General features: G+C 36.2%; 1 protein-coding gene across 1 annotated transcript in view; it reads right to left on the bottom strand.

Annotated features, from left to right (window-relative positions):
- The window catches only part of IFT88 (intraflagellar transport 88), a 43,286-nt gene that overhangs the window by 5,601 nt on the left and 11,440 nt on the right, over positions 1 to 26,245 (bottom strand). Inside the window, exons 13-23 of the mRNA XM_009999404.1 lie at positions 25,798 to 25,884; positions 24,174 to 24,273; positions 20,673 to 20,759; positions 19,833 to 20,019; positions 19,155 to 19,263; positions 15,179 to 15,329; positions 14,265 to 14,380; positions 10,633 to 10,685; positions 8,753 to 8,818; positions 7,374 to 7,480; positions 2,814 to 2,874 (exon numbers count right to left, since the gene is read on the bottom strand). Coding sequence (XP_009997706.1) covers positions 2,814 to 2,874; positions 7,374 to 7,480; positions 8,753 to 8,818; positions 10,633 to 10,685; positions 14,265 to 14,380; positions 15,179 to 15,329; positions 19,155 to 19,263; positions 19,833 to 20,019; positions 20,673 to 20,759; positions 24,174 to 24,273; positions 25,798 to 25,884 — 1,124 coding nt within the window. The remainder of the gene's footprint in view (positions 1 to 2,813; positions 2,875 to 7,373; positions 7,481 to 8,752; positions 8,819 to 10,632; positions 10,686 to 14,264; positions 14,381 to 15,178; positions 15,330 to 19,154; positions 19,264 to 19,832; positions 20,020 to 20,672; positions 20,760 to 24,173; positions 24,274 to 25,797; positions 25,885 to 26,245) is intronic.

The raw sequence follows: 26,245 nt of genomic DNA, 5'->3' as shown, positions 1-26,245 counted from the left end.
GCCTGAATTATTAATACTCCTAATATAAATAACTATATACGGACAACATAGTTACAAAAAACATCTGTTAGGAATGTCAGCACATATAGAGACAGTGAGCTGGTAAGAGCAAAAAAATAAAACGTAACATACCTAAAATAGTTGGAATGCATATACACACACTTCATTTAGCTAGTAAGTACTTTAGCTATTAACTACTAAACTAAGGAGGATTCCATAGTTCACTGGGTTCAGTAATGATGCAAATCCCTCTTGCAGTGTAGGAAAATGATCCCTTTGGATCTTGGCAATGCCACTGGAAAAGATTAATCTTAAAATGTATACAAATGTCGTGTGTTTTTTTTCATTCTGAAGCCATTAATTTCTCAAAAGTGTACCAATATTCTGAAGTAAAATAACTCACATTTGTATTTCATATGTGTCTTCACACAGCTCATGTACAGAAATTTCTGCAAAATACAGACTCATAACCCAGGTGAGTAATGCCAAACACTGGACAAAAGAATGTTTAGGTCTTCAGGTTTATCTCAAGTCATCCTCTGTAAAAGGTAGACAAACTACAACATGGTCCTTAACATCTGTTGCTGTAAGTGTGCAGCTTCTTCATTGATAAGGTTCCCCAGAGTCAACATTACTATTTGAAAAATGCATAATGTCTTTGACTCCTTCTAAAATAGATACACAAGTAGTACATGTCACCACAACTTATAATTAGGAATCCCAGCAGAAAGTTAACTCTAGGCTCAATACAGCACCTTCTTTGTACCTCTGCTTGTTTGCCAGTCATTTCCAGAAAGGTTGGCTCTATGGCACTGAATTTGTGTAACGGAGACTTCTGAAACATGCTTGTAGACAGACTTGTTCCCAAGCTCTGTTTTTTTCCATTCTTCCAGAAATGTAACATAGTATCTTAAGCAACAATCTAAGAATTACTTGTAAGACAAATTCAAGGTGAATTCTTACCCTGCTTACCCTCTCATCATCTTTATGTTAGCATCCTAAATGCTCTTATGTCCTGTTACTCTGGTTATGGGGGGGAAAGAATAACGCATTGGAATTATCAGAGTTTGCAAAGTTCCTCATGTTCAACTTTGGAGGGTAGGGGATTACTCTTACTTTTATTTTTTTTTAAAGAGACAACTTTCCATAGATACTTCTGTCTTTAGAAGTAGTATTGACAAACTGGTATCCTCCTTTGCTAAGTTACTGACTCACACTCTCCCAATAACATGCCCCTTTTTCACTAATGAGGGTAGGGGTAATTACAAAATATAGCTGTAAGAGAAGAGGCCCTTTGTGCCATTTGCCTGTATGCCTAATGCAATGTTTTGCACAGCTGTAAGTACTCTTGTCTGCTACCAATGTTGCTCTTAATGTCTATTTATTATAAAGCCAAAGTGGATCTCAACTGTATGACAGAAAACAGGGACAGATGCTGTCTCACACTGCTGTGTAGCTGGCACCTCTAGCTGGCTGGCTGATTACAGAGCTTGTCTAAGAAGGCAGAGTCCAGAAATGTTTCCATCCCCCTCTGTTAGGAAAACAAGGCATTTCTCCCCAATAATTACTTTGGCCTGAAGCCCAGAACAGGTAAAATTAAATTCTAGGTGAATGGTGTTTTTTCTACATATCAATAAATGATTTAGAAGTTTCTCTAGTGAAACTACTGAACTGAAAAAGGGATGAGATCTCTCTCAAGCATCTAACACTCATTCTTAACCCTTAAGAGAACCCAGGAGAGCAGTCTTCATAAATTTAACAGTATTCTAAGGTAATCTGAAGATTACACTAGTAATTTCCATGACTTTTCATGACCCTGTAGAACTTGATAAATGTAATAAAGCAACTGCTATGAAGGTGGCAAAATAAAATCGCCAATTTTTTTTTTTTAAGTCCATAAATTCTTTCTCTGTAAAAGGAAGGGAAGAGAGCTAAGAATTTATAGGGGATACCTTATTTTGAGACCCACTGATATTAAGATAAACTAAAAGCAGAATACAAAGAAACCATTTCCTATTTGGGTCAAAATACATTTTTTTCCAGGTGGCTGAAGTAGCTAAAGTCTGCTAGTTTCCTTAGAGCAGCAGCAGGGTTTAACATTACTAATATTTCATGGATTTAATAATGGGAGGGAAAAATCATTAGTTCTGCAATATGCAGACTAACTAGTGCAGAAAGACAAAGCAGGTCAGTTTCCAGGCTTAAACTGCTGGAGTTTTACATTTACAAAAGTCAGCATTATAAACCTAGAGAGGAGACTTAGTAGTCAGAGAGCAAGCCTTCCACTATGGAAGACTTCAGCTCTGCTCTACTGGGAAGAGGGAAAGAAGGAGCTCAAAAATAGTATGGATGTCTTCTCCTTATTATCAAGCTAGTTGTACAAAATAGCCTCTTGTAACAAACACCTAATGTAATAGACTAGATTATGGGCACAAAATCTGCTTTTCTCCATGTTAAAGACAAAATTAATTAATTTTCATGGTTTACATGTTCTCGTTTGTTGTAATAAATTATTCCTTATAGTAAATATTCCAAAGTTAATGGTATGTTTAAGTCCACAGCATTAAAAAGTAGTAGAAATTTAGCTTTAGGAATACACTGAAATCTGTATGTAAAGCACAAATCTGAGACCAAATCCATGCTACTATACTGCTTGAGGTTTCATACAATGAGACAATCAAGAAGTATGAAGCAAAATTTGTGAAGTACTTGCATTTCAGAATGTAAGGAGGTTTTACAAACACTTCAAGAAAAACGACTTTATTTAGGATCCTGTCAAATGTGATATCTAAACAGAGGCATTAAGTACTTACCACTACCAGCATTTCCCTCTCTGCGGCTCCGGGCGCTGCCATCTCTGCCAGATTTAATGCGCTGGAGAACAGTGAAAAAGGTGTAAAAAGAACAGAACAAAACCCCTTCAGTGACACACTTTAGAGATAATAATTGAAAACTGAGCTTATTAATAAACAGTAGAAGAACACTAAAGCAGGCTTACTGTACTGTAACTAATAAAGCTGTTTTTTTCAACACAAAAAATTGTCCTTAAAATCAGTGTTAAATCTAATGTTTACATAAAACAAGAGTTCTATGAAATTCAAACAGAATGGCTCAATAAATTTTTTTTCTTCAGGTAAAATTTATACAAGGAATGTGCATAAAAACAGTTCAGATCTACCTCTGTAAAGTACAGCTGAAAAAACAGGCAACACAGCCGTCCTTGCACGAGTTCAAAGTAGCCTCTGCCTATTAACGTCTTAAATCCCACAAGCCTTTTATTATTGTAAAGATTCAAGGGAGGGAAGTAAGGAAACCTATAAAAAGAACTATTCACCCTATAGATTTTAAATTTTGAATACTTGGCACAGCACTGTACTTTTCAGCCAAATTTAATTTGCTGTTGAGTGTTAAATGCAAGATAAAGGTGAAGGAAAATACTTTAAAAGCTGTGTTTAAAAAGTCAGCTCTCTTGCAGTGTGGAAGGTACCATAAACATCTTCCAGCTGTGGGGTTTTCTGTGTTATTTGAAAACTTTTAACAGTTTATCAAAGCAATACCTCTGTATCACATGGCAGACTTGGCTTCTTCTGGCAAAGCACCAAATTTCTCATGCATGTATCTTGTAAATTATTAGTAGGTACACCTCAGTGAGGGACTTTTTATGGGTAGGTACAAATACTTGGTGTTTAACGCACTCAGCTCTTAATGAAGTAATCTCATCTTATTTCAAAATACAAATTCAGGATCTGATTAAAACACATGTGCACACTACCTAACCATGTACTCAGGTCAATTACTGTAGCTTCTTCACTCATTTTTCACCGGAAAAATATCACAGACTCTGGCAAAGTCAGAATGAGACAGAAGAAGAACTTTCAAGATTTGTGCCAACAGAAAAAGGAATAACCCTTACATCAAAGCTCACAGGAGTCAGACAGGAAAGCTGTGAGCCTAGCATGAAACCAGAAATGGTCTTGGAGTATTCCAGTCTGGGACCAGAATTTCTCATACTTTATATTTATTTTGGGAAATCCTCAAGTCTAAAATATGTTCTCTGAATTCTGGATTAAATACCCTATTCACAGTCCAGTGAAGTAGCATATATCAGTCCTTCAGGAAGCATGTTCAGACTCTCCAAATGTTGAATGACTGACATGTCTGCCAGTGGAAGCTCAGCTTCCCTCTGCCAGAGTGAAGTGGTCCCTATACAATAGTAGCCTTATGACATTTACATCTTGGGACTTCACTCCCAAAGTACTACAGCTTAAGCATATGACAAATTCCTGTAAAGTTCCAAGTGAGTAGTTTGTAAGTCATCCCATATTAAAAGCAGACATTTAAAGTAGGTTCAGTGATTTCCACTCTAAAATTTCTCTCCCATGACTGCAAAAGAAATTTAGGATGATTAGTCCAGATGTGGATGCCTGAAGGCAAAGGCAGTAAGACACCCCCAGTGTTTGTTCCTATCATCACTGCTTCACACCACACCAAGTCAGTCCCTGGTTCTCAGTCATTAAGCCCACTTAATGGAAATATATAGTAATATGTTTATACATCAGTGTCAAGAAGGTTGTGTGAACTTTTACACTATTACCTGTCTTTTTTTAAACTGAAACATGAAAAAGGAAAATTAATCCAGTTAAAAAAAAGAAAAAAGAACACCACATGAAGGTTACAGTAAAAATCCAATGCTGTGAGAAGCAGGGAGAAAAATTTCTATAGGGAACGAACCCCACAGATGTTCCCAGATTCTTGGCTGGAAGTATTTAACAACTTGTCCATATTTGAGAACAGAGTGGAATAAGTACTCTAGAATATTTATTTTGGTATAAACTCCATGTGGATATACTTATTCTGGAAAAACAATGCCAGAATAGCAAATTTTGTTATATTTCTACAGGAAGAGAAAGTCTGTGTGTAGACTTTGAAATGCAGGTATATTATGCTAGTATGTATTGATTTTCTCTTTACTGGAAGCAACCAAGAAATCATGGGTTAGTCTGAAATTGGGAGCAGCAATTAAACTATATCTGGTATTGCTAACTCAAACCAGTGTTCCGATTGGAAACTTAGGTGGTGAAATATTAAAATCTGATCATTTTAGAACTTGAAAGTATAGTTGATGACTCAGGGATGACAGAAGGAATTTCTTAGGACAAAAATACTTAGTAATTTCCAAAGCCAAATGGTAGACATAAGACTAAAAAAGCCACACACACAGACAAACCAACCACACAAACAAAAAAAATCCCCAACTCCAAAACTAGGGGATAGGAATCCAAATGTAATACCAATAGCAAAAAGGAACTGCAGGGCTATTGTCTGCAAGACAGCCCTGACACAGATTCTGACACAGAAAGATACAAAACTTCTAATATTTGAAGACAGGATAGCAGCACACTAAGTGTGCTCTCTAATGTATTGGGTTTTTTCCTTAGTGTTTTTGTTCCTTCATATTGTATCTGCAGTGGAGTTGATTTTTAAGAAAACTAGGTCAGTGGGTTCCTTGGTGGGCAGAAAAAGCTGTTCCTTTCCTTGAGGGGATACTGAACTTGGGAGATTCCAGACTGTGGCAGACAAGAATCAGAAGAGAGAGATGGGAGCATGCCCCCCCAACACAAGGACCTGCAAGAATCTCCTTAAACCTTGCACATTTCCCTTTTCTATGTTTAAAATAAAATTGTTTTCCTTTAAATTACAGTAGAAAAAAGTTTATTTGAATTTAAAAGCCTGTTTCCTTTTCTGGGCAACACACTATAGGAAAATATTTAGGCACAACTACCTTAAAGCTTTGATTAATCAGAAGTGCCATCAGAGGTACTCTGTTCTCCTCTCTACATCACTCTCATGAGACCCCACCTGGGCTACTGCATCCAGGTGTGGGGTCCCCAAAACAAGAAAGACACAGGCTTCTGGAATGGGTCCAGAGGAGGGCTATGAAATTGATCCAGGGGCTGGAGTATCTCTCCTACGAAGACAGGCTGAAAGACTTGGGGTTGTCGAGCCTGGAGAAGAGAAGGCTTCAGAGAGGCTTCATTGCAGCCTTTCAGTATATAAAGGGGGTTTATTAGGAAAGATGAGGACTTGGCCTGTAGGGACAGGACTGAAACTGAAAGAGGGTAGAATTAGACTGGACATAAGGAAAAAAAATAAATTATGAGGGTGGTGAGACACTGGAACAGGTTGCCCAGTGAAGCTGTGGATGTCCCTCCCTGGAAGTTTTCCAGGACAGGTTGGACGGGGCTTTGAGCAACTTCATCTAGTGAAAGATATCCCTGCTTATGACAGGGGGTTGGACTAGGTAATTTTTAAGGGTCCCTTCCAACGTAAATCATTCTGTGATTCTGCTTTGCAAGGTAAGTTTTGTAACAGGATAGAGTCACCAGCCTTTTAAACACAAATGCTTAAAGGTAACACACAGAGTGAGATTTCCATATCCTGGCTGAGTTATCATCACTAAGTCTGACCAGTCTAAAATAACTATGCAATAACTTGTGATACCATCTGTACTGGATTCCATTGATATCTCTGTCATTCAGGTACCACTCAATGAAATCCCTTGACACAATGCAGTCAGAATGAAAAAAACCAACCCATAATTTAAACATCATTTCTGTGTTAATAAAATCCTAAATAACTTAGACTATTTAATATTTAAATATTTTACTGGTAGTTTATTTTTCTTTTCTGAACAATACAGAAACATGTTAGGAAAGTTCAGGCCATGAAATAAACATGAAGAGATGTTATGTGGTCAAACTAACTTTCGTGTAATTCTCAACATTTGCATTACTTTATCACAGGAATAGCAAGAAAATGATGCATGTGAATGCACATGCACACATTCCTCTGAACAGAACACAAGCTGTGATCTCACACCTTCCACAGCCTGTACCTTTTCATAGAAATGGTTTAAAAATCAGCACTAACATGAATGATTTACTTGTACCTATGTAACCTGTCCATATTGCAGCTTTGTATGCAGCAAAAAGGAGTTCTACTGCATGGACAAATTTTTAGGCACCACCGCTCTCCCTATAATCACATTATTACTTGGCTCATAAATACACTTTATGCAGTCTGGCAAATAAGTAGGAAAGACAACATTCCAGAGACATTGAATTATGAGGGTGGCTCCAGCATTTCCATCACATCCACAGAGCATTCACTAATTTTTAAAATCTTAGAAAATCTGGTGCTCAGAAACCATTCAGACAGATACAAGGGCTGCTTGGTAATTTAAAACTAAAAACCTAAACTGCAAAACGCAACCCTTCTAAACCAGGAAGTTAAAACACATTTTATCTTAAAGTACTTTAGCTTCATCTATATGCATAGTGATACTGTATAATCACAGAAAGAAACAAGCTTACCTGCTCCCTTATTTCTTTTAATTTTTCCACTTTCTTGAGCTTTGTCATATACTCCTGGACTTCTTTCAGCCCCATATCTGTGCAGAGACGAACTAAAAATCGGAGGCCTAATTGAAAAGCAAAATATTGTTACAAAAAGGCTTACAAATAGGTGAAACTACAAGTACAACCTAACAGAGTTGAACATACAGAGCAGCAAACAATGCAAATAACTGGGAATAAAAGGTGACTCTAGTTGATTATCACTATGCAAGTGGTATTTTGCAAATAATTAAACATTTTCTGTGATGCAGTGTCTATATCCATGAACAGTACAAATACCATTGATATATGTATAGCACAAGACACACTAACTCATCTGGCTCAGAATTCTTGACATTTGGAAAGTATTTTAGAAACTGGAAAGTTTAATAATGATACTAAGTTATTACTGAGGAGCTGCTAACTCCTGCCTACATTTTGTAATTTGTAGAAACTACACTCAGAAAAATAACAGCATTCTAAAATGTCTACTAAATACTCTACCTGTCTCAAGTATGTGTGACTGAAATGAACATCACATTTGGCTTGTAACTTTGAGGAGCCAGAGTACTGAATTTCTCTTGTATGAACAGAGCTGTACGATTCCTCTTTTAAAAAGCAGTATGTAGTTAAAGCAGAATGATACAATTTTATTTTAAAACAAAGTGAATGTTCTTCTCACATTTAAAAGCACAGGCTCGTTGGTGACAACCTTATCTTTTGGAATTAGTGAGGTACAGTGTGGGATGTAAGAGGATGTTTTCACAACCAGTGACAACCCCTGTTTTCTACAGGGCTTTTCCATTTAGAATACAGGTGTGACCAATTCTGAAAAATGTCTTACTTTTCAAAGTTATATTTCCTGCAGTTTAGTGAAATTCCCCATGGATTTCTAGAGACTTGTTGACTTTTCTTAAAAGCCCCACAAGAAAATCTCACACTCTACATTCTTTTGGAAGGCTTGGCTTTGGTAAGACTTACCAGTAACATTTCCTAGTATCAAGAAACTTACAGCAAGAGTTTCAACTAGCAGAAACTAGAAGTAAATATGTGTGTGTTTAAATATATATATACAACAGTTATAAACAGTTATAAAATTTAGAATGTATGTATGAGAAAGAACTCAACCAATCTGCTACAGTTGAAGTTTATTTTAACCTCTGTTCTTCAGCATCACCCTAATATTTCTTAAATCACACTTCAGTGTTGTCACAGAAAATATACAGCATTAGCATGCATAAAAATGTTAGTTCAGAAAATATTTTCATACGAAAGTACTTACATCGTACTATTACTAACACATATTCAATGTAACAAAGTTTCCTTTGATAATTGTACTACTCAATGAAAAAACTTACATTCAACATTCTCTGGGAAGTTTCTGTGAATGACTTTGTATTTCTCTAGAGCTTTCTGGTAGTTACCTGCAAACAAAAAAATAATTTCCTATCCACATATCCAAACATAAAAGAGAATACCTGATGAGAAATAGATACAGTTTAACATCACTTCATCCTTTTAGTTTGAGTATGTGGTTTAATATTGTAGGACCAAGCTTGATCAAACCAAACTTCACAGTTTTAAATTACTGACATTAAAAATTAAGAACATCTAAAACCAGTCCAAATAACTCTGTAAAGAATTCATGAAAAGGAGTTTACTGATTTCTGCCCTGTTTTGACCTGCCTCTAGGAACCCACTGTCCTATGACACATCTACTAGACAAGCTATATCACACATACCAGGGCTTATCTGAAGCTCCAAATGTATGGATTGGTCAAAGAGAAATGGTAATAACTGAGCTCTCCCTACCCTTACTTCCATCAGAATACTGACTATGTCTGTCCTGTGTCCAGATCTGGTACAAAAGTAATTATTATTTAAGACTTTTGCCTTCAATTTTGGCTCTGCTTTATTACTAAGGAAGGGCTGATAGACCCTGCAAGTCTAAAACCTCATATCCATACAATACCTGACAAAAAAGTCTGAGGCAGAGATCAAACTGGCCTACTATGTGTTAACATAAATTAGGATTTTTTTGCCCATGAATCATAAATTATCTAAAAAGCAGCCAAAACAATTGTGTTTCTTTGCTGGGAAAACAGTTAATCCATCTGGTTTTGTGTGGTGCTGAATATTCTTAATTCACTGACTTCCCCAGGTCCTGTTCCATTTTGAACTCTTGGATTAAGTAACTGAGAAGAGTGAGAAAATGCATTTGTCTGTTCTGCAGAGTTCTAAAGAAGCATAAAGGAAAGTGACAAAATGGGACAGCAAGAAAGAAGAGTATAATTTACATCATCAAGTGTCTTGAATGCATTTTAAATTATGAAAAAACCCAGAAAGATTAGTCTCTTTCATTTTGCCTACTGATGTATTATATTCTCAGTAGGAAAATACAGCACATTAAAACTGTCTTTTGTCTGTGTAATGCAAATACTATTTTAATACCAAAAAATTATACCTCCTCTTGAAAAAGGAATTGGAATTAAGCAACTCTAAAATCTAATTACTTATGTTAGAACATATGGTACTATAATTACATTAAAAAAACCTTTTAGCAGATCCTTTATGCTGTATTACCTTCTTCATTTATTACTCATTGAACAGCACAAGGAGTGTTTCATGCAAAAGTCAGTGCAGGCACGCTTCCTAGACTTAAAAACTAAAGCCATGTTTTATTACACATACCCAGAAAATTCATAACAAAATAATATGTAACTGAATTTTCAAATAAACTTCAGGACCAGTATTCACATCAGGCAGAAAAAAATCAAAAGAAAAATAAATCAAAGAATCAATGTAAACAAATCAAATAATAGAATTATAGAAAGGTTTGGGTTGGAAGGGACTTTTTAAGACCTCCTAGTTCAACCCCCCTGCCATGGGCAGGAACATCTCTCAATGGATCAGGTAGCTCAAAACTCCATCCAACCTGTCCTTGAACACTTCCAGGAAAGGAGCACATACAGCTTCTTTGGGCAACATGTGTCAGTGTCTCACCACCCTCATTGCAAAAAATTCCTTCCTTACGTCCAATCTAAGTCTACCTCTTTCAGTTTAAAACCATCACCCCATGTCCTGTCACTACAAACCCTTGTAAAAAGTCTATCTCCCTCTTGCTTATAAACTCCTTTCATATAAACTCCAGGCTTCTCTTCTCCAAGCTGAACCAGTTACTACCACTTACAAAAAAATGTTACAAATCTGTAACAATTACAAAGTTATTAGAACTTACCACTTCTCCTGTAGCAACTGGCAACCATCAGCTGCCACTTCACGTGTGTCGGTCTGCACAGAAATTAAATAAAATCATACACACTGCCAAACAACTAATAAGGAAAATAATCTGCATTGCATTAGTAAAGACATACGATTAAATTACTCTTGCAATTGCTCACCTACCACATTGCCTTCCTAGGAAAAACTTAGCCAGCTCAGTTCACACACAGTTTACCCTGCATCATGTTCCTGTCCTTCAGGCCTCAATGACACTCATTTTCAGTCCTATGTCATAATTTTTCTCCTGCTCATGACTCTGTGCTCCACACCTGACATGAGAAGCAGAGATCTTTGCCTGAGGTACCACACAATGGGGGTCTGAACCACACAAAGGGGGAGAACAAAACACCACACTGCATTTTGAAGATGTCCCCCATGTAGGGTCCTGTGCGTGTCCCCAAGGGATCCTTGATAGGAAGCACAATCCACACTTAGGCTTTGAACTCTGGCTTCTCTGTGTCATCACCTCAACGCCCTAGCTGCTCTTTCTTGTGGTGATAGACAGGGTCAGATAAAATATTTTAGATGTTTAAGCATGTACAACAACACTGTTGGACCCCTTTCTCAGTCTTATCAAGACAGTCTAAGAACTAGGAAATTTTCATGTGAACAGTGTAAGGATGCTCTATAAGCCAAAGCACTTTTCTCATGTAGCTTACAATTCAACTGTAGCATATCCCAAAAGCACACGTTTTCAGATTTGTTTTGTACTTATTTTCTCCAATTTTTCCCTCCAGTCACAGCACAGGCCATCTTTAACTCCAAATAATGTTTGCTTGGTAGTTGCCAAACAAGCTTATGAAAGACAGCTGCTTCACCTTTCTTTTAGTTGAATATGCCTCCTGCAAAACAAGGAAGGCAGCCAAGCAGACACGGTAATAAAGTTTATTATGCTGGTCAGTATGAGAATTCTAGAGACAATAAATTGTCAGCAGCCAGCACTAGCTACACAACTCCTTTTATTAGTGATAGAGTTGTGCATGCTGGTAAAATGTAAAATAATTGAAAACTGTTTCTCAATTCATTGCCTAAGATGTTATCTTAGAATGCAATTTAGCATGTCATTATTGTGATTAAGACACTGAATACACTAAAAAATGTTAAACTAAAAAATGTGGGTCAAAATTAAAGTTACAACTTTAAAACATAACTTCAGTTACAACTGGTAGGAATTCGTAACCCAATATTAATATTTATAAATGTGCTTATCTAGACTCTATTTTTAATGCCAAATAAATACCGAAACATTTATGTTCTGTTACCTACTACTAACAATCTCATCCCACAGAGAAATAATTTTTGTGTATTACAGATAGATTACTATCACAAATAATAATGAAGCATTTCATATGCTGATTATTTGCAAGTACTTTACAGTCGACATACTTCATGTTTCATTCAGGGACTGAGTTCAACACGAAGCATAAAAAATATTTAGATCTTTGCCAAAACAAGATTATGAAATAATTCTTTTTAGTTTCAGCTTTTCTTACCAAAGTTTCTAAGAAGGCCATGAACGCCAGCATCTGTGGTCTCATAGCTTGACTAAAGTACAGTGTTTTAAGGTGGCCAGTATTTATACTAAAGAAAATACTGTCAAACCTGTGCACTCTGATTTCTGTGACCTGTCTCCTGCATATTTTCATCTCATCTACATCTCTATTTCTTTATAATCATATCACAATTTGGGTGAAGTTTGTGTTTTTATCCTTATTTTTGTTCCAATTTTTAATCCTTATTTAAACCTTGGATTTTCTCTTACATAATTAATGTCTACTCTAACTCAACACCCATTTCAAACCCAGAATTAGTGGTATTTACTAAACTTCTAACAGCCTATTTGCAGTATAATCTTTTCTTCAATAACATTGTATCACTTTTGGTTCACATGCTGTCTTGTTCAAACATGTAATTCAGATTCACAGAACAAAAGAACAAAAAAGAACACCTAATTTTAGATCCTAATGAGATCACGATCCTGAGTTTTGCTTAGCCTGATTAACAGGTTTCTCAAAACACAAAATGGAAAAATTCAAACTTTGAATGAATTTCACTTACATGAATTTTAGTTGGTCTATTAACATAAATTATTCATGAATATATATACAAATATTTGTTTCCACATAAAAAGACCATATGTGTGTCTTTTTAGGATTCTGTTTGAACTCTGAATTACAGATTTAAATTTTACCTATTTTTTGTTAATTAACCATTTGCCTGGTAAGCTTCTTTTCTGATATAAAATTTAAATAGATGGCTTATTTATTTTCTTATGTGCATCATATTCTGCTAAAGTACAATTTAAGCAATTAAGTTGCTGTCCTGGTTTGAGCCAGGATGAAGCTAATTTTCCTTTTACTGATCTTTTTTTCTTCAATAAACTCTGTTTTAAACAGCACACTTGCTGAAAGTAGCAGCAAGTTTTCCAGCCAGTGAACTGATAAGGTCCAAATGTTTATAGTGCATGCTGAGCGACCAAGGACACTATGCTCCACTTGCTGAATCTGCTGCTTTGGACACTAAAGGAGCAGAAGAGGTATTCCTGCAACCCTCCTGTAGGGAGGAACCAACTAGACAGATGGCAGAACTGGCCAAACAAAGTATTGCATTCCTATCTTTACATGGCTCTTGGTATAAATTCAGGGATCAAGGAAGTCAACTCCCTTTTTCTGCCCTTCTCTTCCATCCATGGCCGGTGTCCAGAGAGGACTCCATCCATCCCTCACCATTGAACCCCAGGCCTGTGCATTCCTGACCCTCACAACTCTCCCCTCAGCTCCTGTCTGCTCTGCCTTCTCTCCAGCAGCTCTGGGGCATTTCAGAACTGCTCACAGCTCAGGAGATGCTGGGGGAGTTGCTGGAGGTGGGGGGAGGTGAAAGGGGTTTGCACATTCCTGAACATACTTGTGTATATTTGTACATATTTTCTTTTGTCATTAGTGTTTAATTAAAGCTGTCTAGTTTAGTTTTCAATCTGGAACGTCTCTCTCCTGTTCTCTCTTGCCTTCCATACTTTGGTTGGAAGGGGAGTGAGGGCCTTATTGTCATTGGTTTAACTGTCGATCCTGAGTCAAACTATGACAGTTGCTGAACTATCAATTTGATCTGCTAACTTATTGTCCATGACCACTGGCAATTCTGCACTGCACGTTTTTGCTTACTTCTATACCTTACTTATAATCACCTTTTTATGGGAGTATAAGTTATGTGAAAAGTGGAAATGCAGCAAGAATTAAAAGATGCATTTATCTAAATCATCAAACCCTCACTGTATGATAAAATAATATAAAGGAAATATTTCCCATAAGGTCACAGAGAAGGAGGTCTTGGTGGCTCAGGAAAGCTGTTCCCCGAGAATAGAGAAATGAGATTCTAATATCTAATACTATCTTGCGCCTAATGGAGGATCTTACTTAACACTGAAATTGCACAGCCAGAGCAAAAGCACACTGTAAACCAACATGTAACAGCATCCCAAGTATTTGGTACCTGCTTATATTATTAAAGCTATCCAACTAATTTATCTCTATTTACGCTTATAGATGTCTAATCACAAAAGAGCTGAATAGGCATAAAATAATCACTTACAGGATAAGTGCTGCTCTTTCAAAGTACTCGATGGCTTTTTCACAGAACTGAGTATCAATGTAGTAGGCTCCAAGCCACTCAATGACCTCGATGTTTGACGGGAAATACCGGTATGACTGAAAAAATAGGAAAGGTGAAAGAAACACAGTTTTAGTGATGAGCAACATCTTTATATTGCTTCTGGAATATCTTACTCAGGTGTTTAATTCTCCAGATGCCAAAAATGTGTCATGTATGAATGGAAGTAGTGTGCTAAGCAATACTGAAAAAAAAAGCAGCATACCAAGTTTTCTAATTACAGAATGCATTTTAGAAATTACCTGAGATGAGTCCATCACATTTTCTATCCAGCCCTATTTTAAGTATTATTTTAAATAGTTTGCAGCAGCAAAAATGTTTACTTATGTCATGTCTACCTGTGAATAAGATGCCTATCTTTACGTAACTGTCTATACATAACGTCTAGCTGTATCATTTATATGCAGATATAGAAACTTATATACATAAACACATATTTTATATATTTATATCCACTATACAGACACAGCTTCTGATCAACACAGTCACATCACACACCTTTAAAATTCCATTTATTATATCAATTTTTAGTTTTTTCTCATACTGTATTTTAAATTAAAATTATTAGGGGTCAATGGAAATACTGACTGTATGAAAAATGAAAGCCTGAGGTCCAATACCATGTAGAAACACAGGCTATGTGCTTCCTTAGACTACAAAAATTAGATATTTTTCAACTCTCTCTCTCTCTCAAAGTATCTCTTTTTTAAATGACATTTAAAAAAACATTAATTACTCAATTGTTAATTTAATATAGGAGCCTATACCAAATTTTTCTTTAATTATGACAAAGAAATATGACAAAGTGCATTGGAGAAGCAATAAAGAGCAAGTACCTCATAGTAATAATGAAAAGCTTGGGATTTATCACCTTCATTATCATACAATTTCCCTAGCTTTGAAAGTACACGTGGATCAGTTGGTACTACACTGATCAGCTGCAGGAGCCACTCTATGGCTTGACTGGGATCTTCCATGATCTCATATCTGCATTTTCTTTGGTCAAGGACTGATGCTGATTATATTTTTACTCAGAGCTCCTATTGCTTTACATAATGTAATCCACATGCTGGACAGATACGCCAGTCACTGAAGTCTGGAGATACACTGGGATTTTTTTACATATTGTTTTCATTATTTAATTCCTAAGAAAGTCTTTTTGTTACCCTAAAGAAAAAAATACTCGGAAGCTTTGGCTCCTCCTTCACCCTTAAAATACTTTGGGGTCAACAGGCCTCTGTCACTGATCTAAATGTAGAGAACAGCCCGTCTTCCCCCCATGACACTGCCTCATTGCTAAGAATGAAGTGGGAGAACCAGGTGACTTATTTGCAGCCTTTACAACTTGGTTAGTTTTTCATAATATATAATTTTATCGTAAAGTAAGTGATTGGGTAAAACTGCTCTCGTGAAGAAGAGACTTTTGTCAGCTGTATGTCAAAGAAGCACAACACAGTGTATGATTCTGCTCCAGAGGACAAAGGCATTTTTAGCTGTAAATAGGCTGCAGTGTGCGCTCCCCTCCTCAGTCACCAGAGCAGCACAACAGCTCAGACCTTTGCAGCCACGTCAGCTGGAGCAAATGCCCAACATGCTTCTTCAATTTCTGCTGCACCCTACCCTTCATGGAAAAAGCTTGTGAGCATTGGTGGAAAGCAGCTTTACACAGAGTAGAGCAGAGAAATTCTCTGGGACCATAACGCTGTTGTTAATAAACATAACAGCCCTCTTGCATTTTTGAAAGTTACTTATTTTACTGAATAAAATGTATTTTTATTACCCTCACTATTCTTAAAGTGTAGTAAAGCAACTGGAATCTGTTCTGCCTTGGGGGAGATTTTATTACAGTTTGCACATCCTCAGCATTATTAAAGAAATTCATAGTGTAGAACATCACTGGTGATGTGCAAAGCCAACCTCTCAATCAGCTTTCTATCTGTTGAGCTTTTGCAGTGCTGGCAGACAACTATTTTCTTACACATACACTAACTAACCTGAAAACAGCTTTCAGAACAGAAATTCACTTTCATTAACTGTACACTCTTTTTCTCAAAGGCTATACTTAATTGTACTCAAAGCTGCCACATTGAGTAGGCTTGTCAAGAAAGTCTGTTACAGGAGCTGTACACAGTATTTCAGAGTAACACCCCTGCCATGGAGAAGAAATTGTGGGGCTCACACAAGTGGAGTTGGTGAGTCACTGACAAGACGTAACGTGTCACTCTTTGGTCAAGGACTGATGCTGATTATATTTTTACTCAGAGCTCCTATTGCTTTACATAATGTAATCCACATGCTGGACAGATACGCCAGTCACTGAAGTCTGGAGATACACTGGGATTTTTTTACATATTGTTTTCATTATTTAATTCCTAAGAAAGTCTTTTTGTTACCCTAAAGAAAAAAATACTCGGAAGCTTTGGCTCCTCCTTCACCCTTAAAATACTTTGGGGTCAACAGGCCTCTGTCACTGATCTAAATGTAGAGAACAGCCCGTCTTCCCCCCATGACACTGCCTCATTGCTAAGAATGAAGTGGGAGAACCAGGTGACTTATTTGCAGCCTTTACAACTTGGTTAGTTTTTCATAATATATAATTTTATCGTAAAGTAAGTGATTGGGTAAAACTGCTCTCGTGAAGAAGAGACTTTTGTCAGCTGTATGTCAAAGAAGCACAACACAGTGTATGATTCTGCTCCAGAGGACAAAGGCATTTTTAGCTGTAAATAGGCTGCAGTGTGCGCTCCCCTCCTCAGTCACCAGAGCAGCACAACAGCTCAGACCTTTGCAGCCACGTCAGCTGGAGCAAATGCCCAACATGCTTCTTCAATTTCTGCTGCACCCTACCCTTCATGGAAAAAGCTTGTGAGCATTGGTGGAAAGCAGCTTTACACAGAGTAGAGCAGAGAAATTCTCTGGGACCATAACGCTGTTGTTAATAAACATAACAGCCCTCTTGCATTTTTTAAAGTTACTTATTTTACTGAATAAAATGTATTTTTATTACCCTCACTATTCTTAAAGTGTAGTAAAGCAACTGGAATCTGTTCTGCCTTGGGGGAGATTTTATTACAGTTTGCACATCCTCAGCATTATTAAAGAAATTCATAGTGTAGAACATCACTGGTGATGTGCAAAGCCAACCTCTCAATCAGCTTTCTATCTGTTGAGCTTTTGCAGTGCTGGCAGACAACTATTTTCTTACACATACACTAACTAACCTGAAAACAGCTTTCAGAACAGAAATTCACTTTCATTAACTGTACACTCTTTTTCTCAAAGGCTATACTTAATTGTACTCAAAGCTGCCACATTGAGTAGGCTTGTCAAGAAAGTCTGTTACAGGAGCTGTACACAGTATTTCAGAGTAACACCCCTGCCATGGAGAAGAAATTGTGGGGCTCACACAAGTGGAGTTGGTGAGTCACTGACAAGACGTAACGTGTCACTACTTGGTATCTTTAACAGAGCTGCATGTCTTTTTTAAAGACAGGCACTAGTTCTAACAGGAACCAGGAGCTTGCTTCCAGGGCAGCCTGGTGAACACCACAGATCACACCGGATCTTCAGAATCTTTTACCTGGCTTCAAAGTCAGTGGAATAGCAGGTTGTAACAGCAAATGCACGTTACTGTTCATAATGAGCAATTCTGTATTTTACACTTTCATTACACATCCTGCAATGCCTGTCACTGTCTCACTGCACACTAACAATACAGTAAAGATGGGACTGAGGAAACAGGCTGTAAATGAGATCTGTTAACTAGACAGTGCACTCGGGCCTCAGCACCCTAGAGAAACTGATTTTCCCCTAAATATAATTTTAGATTCTGACTTTGACAGCGTAATACTTTTTTTTCACCATCTTTTAAAATTTCTAGCTTGGAGATTTTATCAAGTTACTTGTATGTGAATGGCTAGTGGTCTGTTTGAAAACATTTTGATGAAAAGTGTAGCAGATTTACAGTTTCTTAATAAACTCTGAGTAAGGCAGGCCCCAAATAGCAGCTGGTTCTCTGTTAAGATCATTCCTCATGAGCTGCTCCACTTCACTCATTTTGCCAAGATTCACTGCTGTCTCCTGAACTGCCTCTGAATCACCAGAGCTGTTTGAGTAGTGAATGCCCAGAAGTTAATTCACTGTAGGCAGCCTCTTCTTGTACACTCTGACAGGACACTCCTCAAAGCATGATTCTGACCCTTTGAAACTTGAATCAAGATTCTAGGGTGGGACTTACAACAGGGGCATGAAGTGATAGGGCAAGGGCTAATGGCTTTAAACTGGAAAAGGGTAGATAAGACATTAGGAAGAAATTCTTCACTGAGGGTGGTGAGACACTGGCACAGGTTGCCCAGGGAAGTTGTGGCTGCCCCATCCCTGGAAGTGTTCAAGGGCAGGTTGGATGGGGCTTTGAGCAACCTGGTGTAGTGGGAGGTGGTCTGGCCCATGGCAGGGGCATTGGAACTAGATGATCTTTAAGGTCCCTTCCAACCCAAACCATTCTATGATTCTGTGATTATTTTAATAATAAAATCAGTAGCATTTTAAATATTCCAGGACACATTTTCAGACAAAGTGTCCCTGCAATGTGAACAGCCTTCGTGTTTTCCTTCACTTGTTTCACTGGAAATGTTCAAGGAGGTCTGCTCCTGTTTTTACAAACATTAGAGAATTAATCTATGGATGATCACCCTAATTATAATGGACACTATAGTAAATTTTTAAGTTGTTGTGTCATGATTGAAACACGTATTTCAGATTAAATGAATTTACTAAAACCACCATTCCTTATTGTAATCCAGAAAAAGATACATGTTTGCTATCTGGTGAAGAACTTGCGCACTATTGCGAAGGATTGCATGGAGCTTCAGAAAACAATCCAAAGCTTCATCTATTCTGTTTAACTTCTTGTATGTTAAACCTAAAAAATAAAGGTTACATTATTAGCACAAGGGGAAAAAGATTACTCCAGCATATTAAATGACAGAATAGCAAGAAAAATTAAATTAGGAACATGGTACTCAGAAGCAGAGTAGCTGCTTTGACATTGATGGCCTCTGTTCTCAAGAGCCATACTTAGAATTCTTAGCAGCTCATACAACTCACAAAACTGATAAACACATGAAACACAAACCTAATCAAAGACCAAGAACATACATAATTTCATTTTTTAACAAGATGAAGGAGGAAAAAGAAAGGCCTTTTAGAGGGGAATTACTCTGATAGTTCAATATTGTTAAATTTTTAGTAGAAACCAGAAATTTTTATTATCAGAGTGACTTAATCCTCTGCAATTACTAGTTGATAGTTAACACTGGTATATTTTGTAGAAAGATAGGAAGTAGAAACTAATACTTTGCTATAACAAATTTCTGAACAAATAATAATTAGTATGTATTTCTACACAAGAACATTTTGAAAGCCATATTCTCAGAAACACTTGTGTTACCTTTAGACAAAAGCTAAATCATAAAAGCACCATTGCCTTACCAAGATTATAAAGTGCTTCAGTGCATAAAGAATCATTCCTGAGAGCTTCCTTATAAAACTCAGCTGCTTTTTCATAGTCTCCATTTGCAAAAACAGTATTTCCTTTGTTAGTTAGAGCTGCTGGATTGTACCTATCAGAATTTACAGCTAAATCTGCGTAGTTAGTTGCTTGTGCCAATTCATTCTCCTACATGAACAAAACAAATATTGTATTAGTCATGTCAGTCAATTTTCTTGCAGCTGTGGCTACTTACAGCTAATACAGTGGAATTTCAAAAGACTGAGTATAAAAAAAAAAGACATTCTTAAGTCCTAAAATATTCTGTATGTATTCACATAAGGTGGATCATCTCTTTCAAGTTTTAGAGAATTTAACACTTGAGACATGTTTTGCCACTCTGTCCCATTCAGTCTGGAAGTCCTCTTTGTTGCAGCAATGCAGTATTTATTTAAAAAACAAAAATAAATCCCCATACCCTACAAACTTCATGCACAAATGCACCTGCCTAGGCTACATACTTCACATGTTCCTGAAGTTTAGCCATGGTCTTCAGGACCCAAGTTTTAAATGCAGCTGCTGAGCTTCTGCACAAATCATCCTGCAGGCACACTTCTGTGGCCTGGGGCTCAATATCACTCTTTCTCCCAGCCAACAGTATACAAAGGACATCTCTAAACTTCAACTACCACCAAGAACGGGTGCTCCAGAGTAACTCCTCTAACACATAGTTTCTTGATCTTTACAGAGATTATTCAGCAGAGGCAAAAATTGCTACAAACATACAGAAGTTGCTACACAAACTGCAGTTCTTAACTGGTTTTGTTGAAGCAAACACTTACCAAATAATAAAAGAATGACAAGTTTGTTGCAGCTGCACTCTTCATTCGGCTATCCTTTTTTTCAAACATTTTTAAAGTCTCCAGAGCCTAGAAGTAATTTGGAAACAACTTACTTCCCACTGAAGCAAACCTCTAGCAAAATTATGTCAGAAAGCACTGATACACGTCACAGTAACAAACGGCTAAAATTATAAACTCATATACTTGCACACGGGATTATTATTAGAACTTGTAACACAAGCTTATAAAGTTGTACACACACAAGAATAACTGTATTACACATAATTTTGGTCACAATATTTCAACAGTATTGGCTATGTATTACTTCTTCAAAATTCAGTAATGTACCCCAAGTACACAGATATCTGACAATTCTATACATACAGAAAATGAGTTTATATTATTTGCTTTTAATCTAGTCAACTAATTAAAAATCTGATACCCATTTTTCCAGTTATTTAAGTGAAATCAAAGGATTTACACTGAAACTCTTATTAAAAAGATGAAGTACACATTGCATTTAAAAAATTAAAGATATGGTAGCATTGTATTCCAACTTGCAGTTGTTTTGATTAATGACACCTGGCTAAGTTCAGGAATTACTCAAGCATGAAGAGTGAGGCCAAAAAACAGCTAGATGTCATTCATTGATTTAGTCAACTACATTCCACTCAGAACTATGAACTACTACAGGTCATAATATTCTCCTAATGATAGACAATTCTCTAAAGAAATACACCAATTTAAACTGAGAAGAGCATTTCAAAAGTTATGCTCAAGATTTTGCGGTCTCTGAAATGTAACACTTCAACTAGGGTAAATTAAAACTTTTATATTTATTTGTGACTTTCTCTAAAAGGGGAATGATCCCAAATATTTACAGATGTAACACTACTATATCGGAGGTACTCTACTCTTATACAAAGACTTGTTTCTTCGAGTAAAAGCTGTGCATTTCTTGCAATGGAATTTATTTTTATTTAACTTAGAGCTATATACTTAAAAAGTCACTTTCTAAAAAGCCAGTTCCCATTGTAGCCAATTTGTTTACATTTGCTTTTACTTCTAAATGGCACCTTTGACAATAAATAATAGAGTGGAAGTTATGTGTAATGAACTCTGAACTCTGTTCATTTGCTGACAAACTACACTGCAGGTCTCTTGAACCATTTCAACAATTATGAGATCTAGGATGAAAATCCATATCAATATTCCTTTTCTCCTTGCAAAGTAGAAATGCTCTCATCATTGTATCATCAGCTACATTTTCATATTTCTAAATAACTTCTAACTTTTTAGTTCCAACAATAACACTTACTTGGATTCAACAATCAAAACACAGATTGTCCCAATAATTGGTGACACGTTTTCAATGTACCTAAATTATTTGCTTACAGAAGGTAAAGTTCAAAGTAGATTTCCTGACCCAAGAAAGATCAGCCAGAGGTGTTAAGGAGCTGCTTGGCTAACCTGCAGAATGTGTTTTTTCAATTAGTCTTCAAAGTTTCTCTTTAAAATTAAGAAAACATTCAAAATATCTAATACTAAAACCCCTTATAATAAAATAAAATCTAAACATAGTAATTTCCACACTGATTTTTTTTTTTTTTCTATGACTGTTTTAAAATAACATATGCATTCTGATGAGCACACAGTTAAATCCCATTAGTTACAACAGAAATCTGTTTTAGTTCTTTTTTTTTGAAACACAGTAAAACTTTCAGCCTTGAAACTGAGTATTTCAAAAAGTTTCTATTCTTGTTCTTCAGCCAAAGGTGTGTTAAGCAGGTGCAGATTTAGTAAGTGTATGAGCAACAGACAGACACAATTAATGTAAGTGGCAGCTGCGTTAGAACAAAACAAACCACAAAAAAAAACAAACCCCAACAGACTCTCTGCAATCACCATTCTGCAGTCCCATTCTACGATGACATAGTTCCTAAATGTAAGAAGACCTTAACCTTAACGTAGGTTCCAACACTCTTCCCTCACCCTCCATTGCAGTATTCCATTGCAGTATCCACAGAAACATTACCAACGAACTCTGTATCTCATTTTACCTCTGATTTTATTTTTTTAATCTATACTGGATACCAACTGGAGTTTGCAAAATGTTAACATTGAAACAGTAGATTCTTGAGATCATATGACTGTTCACCTAACTGTAACACTCTCACTCACCAAAAGCTATCATCAATAAAGCTGTCAGATTTGCCCAAAAATCTTTCAAGCTCTCAAACTTCTTCCTGACCTCAGAAAAGGTATCAGTCAGACACACAGTGTAATAAAAGATAACTCTCCTGTTGTATCTACATGAAAGGAGAAGACAACAGGACAGACAGGAGAAGCAAGAGCTGCTCAGGAAACCAGAAGAGAAGGGAAGGATAAGCACATGGCTCTGCATTTCCCTCCAAGTTACAGGAAGATGAAGGACCTCAGAAGATGACAGAGGTATTCAGTTTCAGCTCTAATTTTGCTGTATATGAACTTTCATACTTCTTGCCACTTGTGCAAACCTGGGGGTTGCAACATTCCTTCTTATTTATTCAGCATTTCTATAATTGAATCCACTGAATGGTGCATGCTAGAAGGAAACGAAGCAAATCCTGCCAGATACATGAGTTTCTTCTTAACATGGAATTGTTCTACAATTGCTCACATTTCAAACCATCTTTGTTCACAGACAAATAAAAAATTACAATTTTGACAAAATCCTGATATTATAAATTGTCCCATAGCCTACAAAAAATTAAGAGGAAAACCCCCCCAGATTTGTCTTAAAAGAAAACATTGTAAGATGCATATTCACTAAAGATAATAGCAAAAACATAAAAATGAAAATTTGTGGTACTAATTTATACACCTATGTTGACAATTTATGCATAGAAAAGGAAAGCCTCATTTAACAGCCTGCTGAACTCATTAAAAAGGGAAGTGATGAAGGCAGTTCAGCATAAAATTCATCGGCAGAAATTTGTCTAATGAGTGACTGGAGGACCGGCTGCAGAGAGAGATCTTACCTACATAAACACACAAGTAATTTCAATGTAGCCAAGTTACTTCACTTGTGTATTTAAATATATAACAGAACAATGAAAAGGGAACATATGCATGATAAAAACTGTAAAATCACAAAGATTTTTGTAGAGTTGTCTTCTGAACTTCTGCTAGTTCATTAATTTTGAGCAATGAGCTATAATTTTACTTGGAATAATGTATCTATTACTTTCTTCAGTGAAGATAATTAAATTTAGGTGTCTTAATCTTGAAATTAACTGCATTCACTATCAGTTCTTGGCAGAAATTTCATTTAGATAAAACTTAACCTCTTGCCAGTGTTTTTATAAAGTTATTTTACTTTATTATATTTATATTTAGCAACAATGTGATGATTATGTTTGCATAAATAATTCCTTCCCTCGCTGAAAAATATGCTGTGGCTGAGAAAGATAGCTTTTGCAACACATTATTAAAAAGTAATCATGTATGAAGTTACTATACCTGGTTAAAGTCCTGCTGCCTCAAGTAAGTAGTGGCTTTATTTATTTCCAGGTCATTGGCTAGCTCTACATAGTGGGAAGCTTTTACTACTTCAACACACCTGTAACATAAAGAAAGTCATGAATGAAATACATCTGTGCAAATGTCCCCACTTCACTTCTGTAAATATAATTAATTGATTAAAAGCACAGTTAATACTCAGAGGACTCATTAATAAGTGTAGTGTTTGGAAAAGTAAGAAACTGCTGGTTAAACTTCTGTGCTAAGTTTGTATACCTCAGCCTAGAAGAACAGAGAATAAATCTGTCCTGATATACGCAAAACGATCCGCCATATCTCACTAGAAGTTAATTAGCCAGAACAGATAGGAAAGTATTTTACCTCATGACAAGTATTTTGTGGATAGCAGTAACAAAACTGAGTATCCAACAATGTTTTCCAGTTTTCTTAAAAAAAACCCCAAGATAACAGAGAAAACAAATCTGACTTACTCATGTTAGCAGGTTATAAAGCAGAAAGCTAATTTTCACAAGATATACTGTTTAAGTTCCAGTAAGTCAGAATGGAAATAGAAGGGAAATTGTAAGATTGTAATAATTATTAAACTGCTAAACACCATCTCATAGACTAAACATGTCTGTCTGTATGAGAGATTATTTCATGGTATAAACAGCTTCATTAGTAAATTATAATTATAGGACCTGCAAAACTTGAAAATAATCCTAACTGTCCCTACCTTCTCCCCCTCCCCAAAAAAGTTAAAGTTCTCCTTTTTCATCAAACTTCTTACACTTCCCAAACACTGAACACATTTGTTACTTGTGGTGCAGCTGCAGATAAACATTGATTTGTGTATATGTTATTTTCCAACAACATTATTAAAAATACCAAAAATAACAAATGACAATAGAAAACTAAAACTAGTTTAAAAATATTTAAAACTATACTAATAATTTTTATACTGTCTTTGTAGAAAGTATGTCTATCTTATTTAGGTTTAGAGAATAGTATCCTGCTACAGAAAATACAACAGAAAGCAAAAGCTAAGCTGTAAATTGAAGATTAAATTGGATACAAAAGACAAAATTATAAACTAGTATGCATGTTTAAGAAATAGTAGATTAGGTATACATTTACAAATATTATTAGGTTTATTTGCAGTTCATTTATAATATCTGGATTCCAATGTTTTATGTAATGACTCCATGAAATATTGAAAACTTCTTAGGCACCCCAAGTCTTCACTATGCTACCTTCAAACTCAAAGACTGGCAAGCACTGCTTTCTGTATTGTATTTGTCTGTCAAAACTTTAAAAAGTTATTGAACTTTCAAATTGAATTCAAGTTTAAGAAGCTCTTTTTGTGCCAACACAGAATGCTTCAAAATATGTAACTAAGAGCTGAGTTTCAATGAAATTAATTTTTAACACAGAATAGACCCTAACACTTTGTTTTGTTCTTCTCCAGAGCATTATGGAGACAAACTGAAAATAGCCTCGGCACTATGTTTGAGATGCACAACAAACTGTTTCCCAGGCTTTTTATGTTGTTAATTTGGTTTCAGAACCAGCATGAGGCATTGCCATATAGTTTACACAAAAAGAAGCCTCACGTGAGTCTTACCAGTCATAGCCCACTGCAAAAGATGTCTCAATTACAGGTGCAATGAGTTTAGCAGCTGTCATGATGTATTCCTCTGCCATGGATTTCCTAAGGAAAAAAAAACCAACAACACAAAAACCAAGACACAAACATGTCACGATTTTGGAAACATATATACAGAAAATAACCAAACCTTGTTCTTGCTTCTTCCTGCACTCAGGACAATCTTAGAAGTCAATCCAACCCATCCCCTGCTAATGCTGCTGCACTGTAACTTGAAAAACCCTTTGCTTTCTTCTGGTTTTCTTTCACTGCACTGTAGTTCTTTTTTTAAAAACACTCAATGCTGCAAGTTTAAAGCAGCATAACCTACAGTATTTGGGGTAGATACTCTAATTCAGCACAGTACACTTAAACTGAGTGACTCAACCACTTGGACCTTCCAAACTTGTTCTTTCTTAAGAATTAT

This window comes from Chaetura pelagica, unplaced genomic scaffold (assembly GCF_000747805.2).
Source record: "Chaetura pelagica isolate M959 unplaced genomic scaffold, ChaPel_1.0 scaffold85, whole genome shotgun sequence".
In the NCBI taxonomy this organism is placed as follows: domain Eukaryota; kingdom Metazoa; phylum Chordata; class Aves; order Apodiformes; family Apodidae; genus Chaetura; species Chaetura pelagica.
Note: the sequence above shows the minus strand (reverse complement) of the source record. Positions and strands in the feature narration are given on the sequence as shown.